At 38.7% G+C, this 12004-nt stretch overlaps 1 protein-coding gene across 1 annotated transcript in view; it reads left to right on the forward strand.

Moving 5' to 3' along the window:
• Window positions 1-12004, forward strand: part of N4BP1 (NEDD4 binding protein 1) — a 50770-nt gene that overhangs the window by 22649 nt on the left and 16117 nt on the right. Inside the window, exon 2 of the mRNA XM_030297630.1 lies at window positions 5856-7546. Within this exon, the coding sequence (XP_030153490.1) occupies window positions 5856-7546 (1691 nt within the window). The remainder of the gene's footprint in view (window positions 1-5855; window positions 7547-12004) is intronic.

Consider the following 12004-nt stretch of genomic DNA (forward strand, 5'->3'; position numbering starts at 1 on the left):
TTTTTTTTCTTAAAGTATGTTTATTAGAAAGCGCAAACGGGAGTGGCAGAGAGAGAATCCCAAGCAGGCTCCACAGTGTGAGTGCTGAGCCGGACGTGGGGCTTGAACCCATAAACTATGAGATCATGAGCTGAGCCCAAGTTGGACACTTAACCAACCTAGCCACCCAGGCACCCCCTGAAAGAGAAATTTATAACATATTATTTTAGAAAAGAATGAAGTCTTAATCAGTAGGCTTCCACCTCTTGGAACTCGACAGAGAAGAGCAAAATAAGTGCAAAACAACAGGAGGCATAGTAGAAGTCCACAAATTTGAAAACACAGAATGATAGAGAAAAATCAAGGAAATAACAAGCTTGTTCTTTGAAAAAAAAAAATCAATAAAATTACCCTCTTATCAACCCTGAAGAGAGAAGACATAAATTACTAATATCAGGAATGAAACAGGGTATCAACTGTAGACCCTGCAGACATCAAAAAGATAGGGAAAACCAACAGCTTTACACATATAAACTTGACAACTTAGATGAAATTGGCCAATTCCTCAAAAAGTACAAACTACCCTAATGTACCCAGCATGAAATAGATAATTTGTATGGACCTAACAGCTCTTAAGGAAATTAAATTAATGACTTGAAAATTCTTGTAGAAGAACTCTCCAGGCCCAGACTGCTTAACTGGGAAGGTCTACAAAATGTTTTAAAAAGAATTGAGGCACCTAGGTGGTTCAGTCGGCTAAGCGTCTGACTTTAGCGCAGGTCATGATCTCACCGTTCATGAGTTCCAGTCCCACATCGGGCTCTGTGCTGATTGAACTCAGAGCCTGGAGCCTGCTTCAGATTTTGTGTCTCCCTTTCTTTCTGCCCTTCCCCCTTTTTTTCTCTTTCTCTTTCTCTCTCTCTCTCTCCCTCCCCCTCCCCCAAAAATAAAACATTTAAAAAAATAAAAAAAGAAAAAGAACATCTGGGGCCCCTAGGTAGATCAGTTGGTTGAATGTCCGACTCTTGATTTTGGTTCAGGTCATGATCCCAGGGTTGTGGATTTGGAGCCTCACACTGGACTCTGCACTGAGCTTGGAGCCTGCTTAAAATTCTCTCCCTCTGACTCCCTGCCATATGTGTGCACACGCGTGCGCGCACGTGCTCTAATAAAAAAAAAAACAGTTCTATACGTCTCTTGAAGGGAAATGCAAGAGAACACTTTGTTCACTCATTCATTACTATCTTCTTGCTAAAACCAGGCAAAGGTAGTACAAAAATGGAAAACTACAGACTGAAGTCTCTCATGAATATGGTTATAAAAGATGCAAAAAATGTTAATAAAACATTAGCAAGTAGAATTGATCAATTATAAAAGATGTATACATCACGAGCAAGCGGCAATTATTCCAGGGATACAAGGCTTGTTCAGTATTCAAAAATCAGTCAGTGCAACCTACCATATTAACAGGCTGAAGAAGTAGTTGATACAGTAAAGCATTTCACAAGTTTTAATACCTGTTCATGTTCCTAGATGAATGGAATGCAGGATAACTTCCTCAATGTGATAAAAAAAAAAAGTATATTAAAAAATCTAACATCATATTCAAAGGTAAGACTGTTTTCTGCCTGTGATTGTGAACAAGGCAAGAGTGTCAGCTGTCACCACTGCTCATCACAGTGCTGGGAGTTATAGCTAGTTCAATACAGCAAGAAAATAGAAGGCATAAAAGGTATTTGTAGATGACATACTTGTCTGCATAGAAAATCCGAAAGAGTCTATGAGAAAAAAATCCTGGAACTGGAAATAGACTCAGCAGGGTTTCAGGACACATGATCAAAATCAATTTATTTCTGTTTATTTAGCAGTGAACACATAGAAGTAAAATTTTAAATAGAGTGCCCTGTTCAGTCACTCAAAAAATAGAATATTTGGGTGTACAGGATTTGTATGCTCAAAACTATAAAACACTCATGAAAAAAAGCAAAAATCTAAACAAACAATTTGTTCTTGCAGAAGACTCAGCAGATGTCTGTTCGCTTCAAGTCAGTGTGCAAGTTCAACAAGATTGCTAAACAAAATTATTCTAAAATTTATATGGAAAGGCAAAGGAACTAGAATGGCTAAGAGCAATTTTTAATAGGAGCAATTACTATAAGACATTATGTAGTTAAGGCTGTGTGGCATTGGTGAAGGGCTGGATACCTAAATCAATGCAACAAAATAGGGAACTCATAAATATAGCCCCACATAAGTATGGCTAACTGATTTTTGACATCTGCAAAAGGAATTAAATAGAGAAAAAACAGTCTTTTCAAGAAGCAGTGTTAGAGCAATTAGATATCCATAAGCAAAAACATGAACCTCAACCTGAATCTCACATCTTATATAAAAACCAACTCACAATAGGTTGTAGATTTAGACATAAAACTTTTGGAAGATAACATAGGAGAAGTCTCTGGTTCCTGTGGCTTGATGAAGAAAAAAGCCAATAAACCTTAAAATTATAAACTTCTGTCACAAAAGACAAGAATGAAAAAAACTATAGGAAAAAAATACTTGTAAGCCACATATCTGAGAATGGACTTCTATCTAGAATGTGTCAAGAGCTCCCAAAACTCAACAGTAAAATTCAAACAATCCAGTTAGAAAATGGACCAAAAAATTGAGCAGTTCATCCAAGAGGGAGTGTAGATGGCAAGCAGCACATGCAAAAGATGTTCAACATCACTTGCCTTTAGGGAAATGTAAACTAAGACCATGAGGAGATACACTACGTTCTTATTTTTTTTCTTTTTTTTTTAAGGGGGGGGGGAGCAGAGAGAAATCCCAAGCAGGCTCTGAGCTGTCAGTGTGGAGCCCAATGGGGGGGCTCAATCTCATGAACCACAAGATCATGACCTGAGCCGAAATCAAGAGTCGGAAGCTTAACCGACTAAGCCACCCCGGAGCCCCACACTCTTAATATAACAGCTCCAGTAAAAAATAGTAGCAATGTCAAGTGCTGACAAGGATGAGGAGAAACTGGATCTTCTGGATCTCATATGTTGCAGGTGGGAATGTAAAGTGGTACAGCTATTCTGGAACACAGTTGGGCTGTTCCTTGAAATCTAAACGTTCACTTACCATATGGCCCACATTGCACACTGCTGGGCATTTATCCCAGAGAAATGACAAGTTCACATGAAAACCTGTACGTAATTGTCCATAGTTTCATTTGTAATAGCTCCAAATAGGAACAACCAAAATGTCATTCAGTAGATAGGTGATTAAAAATGTGTAGTTTGTCCATATCATGGAATAGTACTCAGCAATAAAAAAGGAATGAACTATTGATACACTCACACCTTGGATGGGTTTCAAGAGCATCTTGTTGAGTGAAAAAGGTCAATCTCAAGAGGCACAAACTGTCTAATCCTATTTATATAACATTCTTGAAGTTACAACATTGTGAGAGACAAAAACAGCAGTTGTCAGCAGCTTAGGGATGGTGTGGGTGGAAGTAGGGGTAAATATGGCGAAAGGGTAGCATGAAGGTAATCTTTGTGGTGATGGAATAATTCTGTATCTTGATTGAAGTGGTATTTTCTTGAGTCTATACATGTGATAAAATGGCATAGACTAGATACACACTGTATCAGTGTGAGTGCCCTGGTTTTGATACTGTGCTGTAATTAGGTAAAGTATAAGTGATTGGAGAGAACTGGGAGAGCACACAGAACTCTGTCCTATCTTTGCAGCTTCCTGGAAACCTATAATTATTTCAAATTAAAATACTAAAAAAAACAACCTTGAGCCACAACCTAAATGCAGCATAAGTTCAAACAAGTAGCAAAATGTCCATTTGGAGGGGTTCAGGGATGCGGACTTCAATATTTAGCACTCTGCTTGCATATCTAGGAAGAAAGGATGTTCAGTTGCTGTGCTTTGTGTTTTAACGCAATTACAGTGTTACAAAATTAGCAAACTGCTCTAATAAACAGCGCTCCTCTATCCAGCACCAGTTACCTCTAATCTTTACCACTAAGTCCACAGACAGTCCAGGTTTGTACAGAGGACATAGGTCTCATGATTGAACATTATACTGCTTCGGTCAGATTTTTCCTGTGACATTTTCCTCATGTTTCTGGAGTTTCATCTATTCACATGGATGTCATAGTTCTTTTTTTTTAATGTTTACTTATTTTTGAGAGAGAGACAGCACAAGCAGGGGAGGGGCAGAGAGAGAGGGAGACGCAGAATCCTAAGCAGGCTCCAGGCTCTGAGCTGTCAGCACAGAGCCCAACATGGGGCTTGAACTCATGAACCATGAGATCATGACCTGAGCCAAAGTTGGACACTTAACTGACTGAGCCACCCAGGTGCCTCTGGGATGTTGTAGTTCTAAATATGTAAACAAGGAATGTGTGTCCATTGGTATACAAATTTTAACTGAAGCCCCGTGGTCACTAGAAAAACATGTATGTAGTAGGTACATTTTGCAAAGCCTCATTGTCTCCAGTGTGGCGCAGGCTGAGCTTTTCAATAGCACCATTTCAATAACACTACTGTAATTTTAGTGTAAAGTACGGGTCAGGTATTGCCAGGCTCATTTCTTACAAATGTCTTTCCAGAAAATTTTCACTGATAATTAAAGTGTTGTTACTATTTAGTAAGCACTAACTAGATGCAAGACAGTGTTGTCGGAGCTTTATTATCGAATCAGATTTCCTGAAAACACCTGGGATTGCACTAGCCTCTCTCTTTTACAGTTGAGGACATGAGGTAGAGGGGCTGTGTAATTAGAGAAGACCCCCAGTCTCATGGCTGGGATTTGAGCCCAGAAACAGGCTCCAGTGCCCACATTCTTAACAAGTGTATCCACCATTCCTGTGCATGTGCATGCGAGTTTACTTCGTTCTTTAGGCCTCCAGTAGCAACCTAATTGCTAGAGAACCCAGTCCCTTTCTTACTTTATTGAGGCCTTGTTTAATAGCAACTTTACTAGAAACTCTAGAAAAACTCAGTTTTCTGAGAGTGACAATACTGTCCAACATTCTCTGGTTCTGTATTTTTATTTATGTATTTATTTTTATTTATTTTTAATTTTTTTAATGTTTTTATTTTTGAGAGAGAGAGAGAGTGCAAGCAGGGGAGGGACACAGAGAGAGGGAGACACAGAATCCGAAGCAGGCTCCAGGCTCTGAGCCTAACACAGGGCTCAAACTCACAAACCGCGAGATCAGGACATGAGTCAAAATCAGACGCTTAACCGACTGAGCCACCCAGGTGCCCCTGGTTCTTTATTTTTGAAAAACTAAACAGTTTGGCTTTTCTATTTAAAAAATAAAAAAAAGGGGGGGGCATAAAATTATGTAGGGTATGCATTGTTCCAGTTGTCTGGAACATGTTGGTTTTTTTGTTTTTTGATGCCTTCAAAAAAATCAATTTATCTGGAAACTAAGGGGCAGTAGTAGCAAAGCAAAAGTGAAAGTTTGTTCTAGAGTAAATTGTTTGACTTTATTTTCTTATCTCTTAATTAGGTCATAGTACCAATAAATGCCTAGTAGCAAGCAAAAATGTTTGTTACTTATAGATGTAAATAAGTCCAGTCTTGTCCACTGTGCAGCTGGGCAGACCCCAAAGATCCTATTGCAAGATACATTATTGAGAATGTTACAGATACCTGCCTTTTAGACTAGCAAAGTTTTCAAGTCCAATGAAAACGAGTAAGCAACTTATATCTGTTATCTTAAATCTTTTTTTAGAACATGGCATTTTCCCCACATTATTACCATGCTTTTGATTTTTGTACAGCTTGACATTTGTAATTACATGTGTAACATGATATGTGCTGTAAAGAGCTTTTGTAAATTGATCTCATCTTCTGTTTACAGGAATATATTAAAGGAATCTGTGAACCTGAACTAGAAGAAAGAGAATGTTATCCCAAGGCCATGCACTGTATTTTTGTTGGGGCACAGAGCCTGTTTCTGAAGAGCTTGATTCAGGACACATGTGCTGATCTCTGCATTCTGGACATTGGTCTTCTTGGCATCAGAGGAAGTGCTGAAGCTGTGGTCATGGCTAGGAGTCACATTCAGCAGTTCGTAAAGCTCTTTGAGAATAATGAGAACCTACCCAACAGTCAGAAAGAATCCGAGGTAAAAAGGGAATTTAAACAATTTGTTGAAGCTCGTGCAGACAATTATACAATGGACTTGTTAATTTTGCCCACTTCCTTGAAAAAAGAGCTTTTGACACTTACACAAGGTGAGGAGAATTTATTTGAAACAGGAAATGATGATGTTACTGAAATTGGAGATTCTAAACGAACAGAGTTTACACAGAATGCTGCCACAGGGCTGAATATTTCCAGAGATGAAATTGTTTTGCAGGAAGATGCAAGAAATAAAGCTGGCACTCCTGTTTCTGAGCTTACAAAACAAATGGACACAATCTTTTCTAGTTCACAAGATGTACTTTTTGTTCCAATAAATGGTCTAACCCCAGATGAAGAGGCACTTTCCAAAGACAGAATTTGTCATAAAAGGAGATTTTCTGATTCTGAAGAAAGGCATACGAAGAAACAGTTTTCTTTGGAAAACGTTCAAGAGGGGGAGCTTTTACATGATGGTAAGACATTAGCTGGAAATGTAATCATTGACCTATCTGATTCTTCGGCGGATCCTGAAAATTTAAGTCCAGATGTAAAGGACACCACTGAGGAAATGGAATACAATATCCTTGTGAACTTTTTTAAAACCATGGGCTATTCCCAAGAAATTGTTGAAAAGGTCATTAGGGAGTATGGGCCATCTACTGAACCATTATTGCTCTTAGAAGAAATTGAAAAAGAAAATAAGAGATTCCAAGAAGACAGAGAATCTTCACCTGGTACTATGTGTCCGGAGACCAACAGAACCAAAAATAAAGGTGTTTGTAGCAGCATAAATGAGCTTACAACAGATTCTACTCCAAAGAAAATACAAACTCACACACAGCAAAATATGGTAGAAAAATTTTCTCAGTTACCATTCAAAGAATCAAAACCATGTACCTCAAATTGCAAAATTAACGCTTTCAAAACAGTGCCGATAGAACAGAAACAAGAAATCTGGAGTTCAAACCAGAATTATATGTGTAACATGGACCTTGAAACTGATGGCCTTTCACCCTCTGTTGTCCCTTCAAGTCCCAAAGAAGTTGTCAGTTTTGTTTCCAGAGGCGCTTCAAGTCACCAGCCCAGAATTCCAGTTTTTCCTGAAAATGGTTTGCAGCAGCAAGCAGAGCCCTTGCTTCCAAGTAATGTGAAGTCTGCCTGTGAAAACCGTTCCGGGTGTTGTAGCTCTCCACAGTCTAAGTCAAATTGTCCACCCCTTTCTCCACCAATGCCACTGCCCCAGCTCCTACCTTCAGTTACTGATGCAAGGTTGGCGGGACCGTCTGATCATATTGATTCCTCAGTTACGGGCGTTCAAAGGTTTCGAGATACTCTGAAAATACCCTACAAGCTCGAATTAAAAAATGAGCCAGGGAGAACGGATTTGAAGCACATTGTTATAGACGGGAGCAATGTCGCAATTACGTAAGTCCACTCTCTGCAAATCCTGTTACAGTTGTAAATAGGGCCCTATGCAGTGTCTCACAATTACATGCAGTTACAGGCACTACCCTGTGCATCTTTCTAGTTGATCTATAGTCTTACTGGAAAAAAACAAATACAAAAACCACGAAACAACTGTTTGGAAGGCTGGGTTATTCCATCTTCTAGAGTTGTAAACTTTGCTTCACCCTGCTGAACCTGTATTTCTGAGGACAGGAGATAGAAAATTTGTCTTTTCACTTTGCATTGCCTAGTCAGTGATAAACAACATAGTGACTTTTAAATCATTAGGTGTCTTTTTTTCTCTCTTTTAATCATTAGGTTCTTAACACCATGAATATCATTAGTTTTTGAGTACAAGGATGAAGCTTAAATCCAAAAAGATTTTTCTGACTCTGTGTACTACAGTATGCTAGGGCTCTAGCCAAGATGCAGTGATAATGGATGCAGTGTACTTCTGTTATAATTTGTTGATAGAGTGATGGCAACTTCCTTTCTAAGGAAGTTCATCAGTTTGAGCTTCATTTTGGTCTTCTGTTCTTACTAAAAGCTTGTGTATTTGTTTTTAGTAAAAAGAGTTAAATGATCATTTCTATCTCACCTGTCTTGGAACGCTTTGAAGAGTCTGATTTTATATGTATGTCCGGTACAGGATTGGGCTTCTTCTCTAAGAGGCAGTTTGATACAGTGACTAAGAAGAGGAGGGAGGTCGAGTAAGAGTCTCTGCCCCACTGTGGATCTGCTGCTTGACCTTGTGCAGGTTTCTGCCTGCTGAGTTTCACTTGCTGCAGTCTATTGCCTTTTGCCCTGTCCTGAGGTCATCTTTATCATGCCATTTCAACAACTGCTAGGTAAAGACTCTGCAGTTTTCAAAGTCAGTCACTCCATTGATTTTGAAGAAGTCTGCAAAGGTTTGGCACTTTAAGTAGCTATCATTCACGAAAAGGGGCACCTGGATTGGAATGAAGATGTTGAAATACTCTTCTGAATTTTGGCGAATGTGTGTGTGGCCTCTTTCCTAGGAGTTCTATGTTTGTTATGTATTTATTTTTTGTTTTGTTAATTTTTTATTAGAATTTTCAACAAATACATAAAAAGGTAATGGAATGATTGCCTTTTTGGATATGTGTGGGATTCCCGTGTGTCCTTCCCCCACCTTCAGTAGTTCTCAGCTCTTGGCCAGGCTCCCTTCGTCTGTACCCCCACCTACTACCTTTCACCCGTGTAATTTTGAAGTAAATGTCAGATATGTTATTTTATCTATAAGTACTTTAATATCTTTCTAAAATAAGGATTCTTTTTATTTTTTGAATGAATTGTTGATGTATTTTGCTGTCAAAAGAAGAAAAAAAAAATCCCAGAATTTCACATGTTAAAGTTTGAAGATGGGCTGGAAAAATACATAATATACTTGTCTTCATTTCTAAATAATACTGTTTGTTGTTATTTCACTTTGCTTTTTGCCAGTTCTTTTGGGGGAAACCCAGCAAATGGCCCACAGCTGCATAGCATTATCTAAGTAAAATTGTAAAGTGCAATTTCAGTCACCCACAGTCCAAGCCCAGTACCAGTTCCTCATTGTGATGATTTCTTGAGCCAAATTATGATATGAAATTTAGGTCATGATTGTGAATAATATTAATCCTTTTTCATTTTTTATGAGTGGAAAGATTTCCCAAATAGGTGTTCAGAGACCTAAGAAATGCAAATTAATGTAGAATGAGCAGTGATAATGACATTATTTTAAAACCTTTTTGGAGTAGTAACCAGTGTATTTCTCAGAGGGGTCACTATTGGAGTTGTGTATAGTCCATCCATGATAGGATGTTTTGCATATCTAGTCCCTCCTACTTTGCCCATAGTACTGCTCCCCCACCCCCGCCGTCATTGTGACACCCCGAAACACTCCCACATATTTCCTAACACCCTTGGGTACAGTGCCATCTCTTTTGAAAACCACTGAATTAGTGCACTAAGGGAAACCATGAGTAGACTTTCATTAATTTTTCTTTTGAAAGCTGATTATTTGGGGAGGATTCCAGTTTTCTTTGAATTCACAGATGTCTTAGTTTAAAAGCAACATTTTTGTAAGGATGTATTATCTTAAAAAGTCAGACTTAATTTGATAAAGATTGATCTGAAAATATCAGTAACTAAAATCAACTCTTATTCTGGGGGTAGATTGCTTAATGCGCACAGGATTTTATTTTGGAATAACAGAAATGTTTTAGAGCAAAGTATAAGTGGTAATTGTGCAACATTGTGAATGTACTAAATGCCACTGAATTGTTCACTTTAAAATGATTATTTTAAATGTTATGTGAAATTCAACTCAGGTTTTTCTAAAAGTTGGGAAAAAATTAACCCTTGTTTATAATCAGTCGCTTCAGTATTAAGTGTGAATTATAGATTGTACGTTCCGTGAAGGAAGTGATTTGTATGTCCTGTTCACTAAAATACTCCCAGGTCCATGGTGCTAGTACATGGTAAGCACTCAGTAATATTTTGTTGAATGAAAGAATTAATGACTTAGGAAAGATTAGAATTTTTTAAATGATTTTTCACCATCTTTTTATAACTTGTTATTCGATTGTTATTATAGTGATCAGTTTAGATTAAATTTTAACTGAGACATTTTTCAACAAATATTTGGAATCTTCAGGCTGAAACACCTGTTATGTGTCAGGTACTATATCTTTTAAAACATAATATTCACACCAATTTTGTGAGGTAAAAATGATCTATTCTTTATATAACATGAAATGGCTTAAAAATTTTGTCCAAGATTATACTGGAGATGTGAGCTCATAGGCTCCCAGAGCCATTGTGTACCTTGTCTTCTCCCATAGAGAGTGAGGTTGGAATTTTCAGGCCTTGGCAACATAGGATACTTAAGTCTTGAGTTGCTTTAAGCAGTGCTGACTAAACCTTACTTTTTTGACCCACCTAGTTGGGGAAGTAGTTAAAAAAGAAATTTGAGCCCTTAATAGCATTTGTTGGTGTGATCCCCACTCTGAGGCAGCTCAGGCCTAGCTGTCCCTCGGTTTCTGCAAAGCCTTTGTTTATTAGTTTATCCAGCGTGCTGTCTGCAGTTCATACACTCTGTGAGAAATTCCAAAATACCGACTTCATGCTGCTAATTATGCGTATCTCTACTTGGTTTTTCCCCTTTGTCACAATGAGTCAAATGTGATGAGTAAATGGAAATTGTTTGCGGTGCACGGCTAGACATCACAGTGGTTGCTAGATAACACTCAGGCTTGGTCAGTCTGAAACTTCGGCATTAGGACACCTGACTTAACTTGGCAGCTAATTTTCCATGTAGGTGAGGTTTGCCCCTTCACTTGTCAGAGCTATATATTTTAACCATTTTTTCATGTGGTAGTCTTCTATATCCGGGTCTCATGGCTATTTTTATTAAGTGGAAACTATAGAAGGAAATTATTCTTCCCTGGGTAACTCCAAAAGGGTGTTTTGGGTTTTTTTTGATTTTTTGTTTTGTTTTGTTTTTTGTTTTTTTACTATTTCCCCCACACTGCTGGGTCTGGTTCCATCACTGCCATGAGTTTTTACCAGGTGTCTGTCACCCATCTCCTCTCTTCTTGAGACACTCTTCCTTCCAGTTTACTGCCTCCTATAACAGGGAAAACAACCGGATGATGTGACTTGTTTCCAATTACAAGGAACAGGAGTTTACATCTCCCTTGCATACCCTGGCCTCTTGGCCCTAATATCTGCTCATTCTGCATTTGGAGCTGGGAGCCCCAGAGCTTGACCTTTTCAGAAGTAAAGGAGGAGTTAATGGTATATAAACCCTTTGAGTCAAAACAGACAGTTGATCTGGGTCTACATGTCAGCAAGCACCTGTGGCTTGACCGCAGGGATGTGAGGAGACTCAGTGGTTTCTGCCTAGGGCTGTAGGAGTTGAAGTGGGAAGTGGTAGGGATCTTCCATATTATTTTGAAGACACTAATTTGACTCCACTTAATTTTCTTCTGTAGTTCTGTTTTCTGGCTGAATCTATCTGTTTCCGCCAGAATTTCGAACTGCTGTTTTTATTCCTAAAACTACTCCGGAGATTTTTCAGGGTATCCAAAGTGATTTGATCTTATCACTGAGGATAACACTTTGGGAATTACTATAGAGCTCATGTTTCTGGAAATTCCATTTCTTCTTCTCTAAGCTTGGGCCCACTACAGAGCCACAACATTACATCTACTCGTATATCCCTTCATTCATTTCCTCAGTGACGCAGTGGAACAGAACTGGGGTCCACCTGCTTTCTACTATTGTCATCTAAAGAAGCTTTTGGGGTCCCTGGATGGCTCAGTTAAGCATCCAACTTCAGCTCAGGTCATGATCTCATATTCTGTGAGTTTGAGCCCTGCATCGGGCTCTGTGCTGACAGCTCAGAGCCTGGAGCCTGCTTTGGATTCTGGG

This window comes from Lynx canadensis, chromosome E2 (genome assembly GCF_007474595.2).
Source record: "Lynx canadensis isolate LIC74 chromosome E2, mLynCan4.pri.v2, whole genome shotgun sequence".
In the NCBI taxonomy this organism is placed as follows: domain Eukaryota; kingdom Metazoa; phylum Chordata; class Mammalia; order Carnivora; family Felidae; genus Lynx; species Lynx canadensis.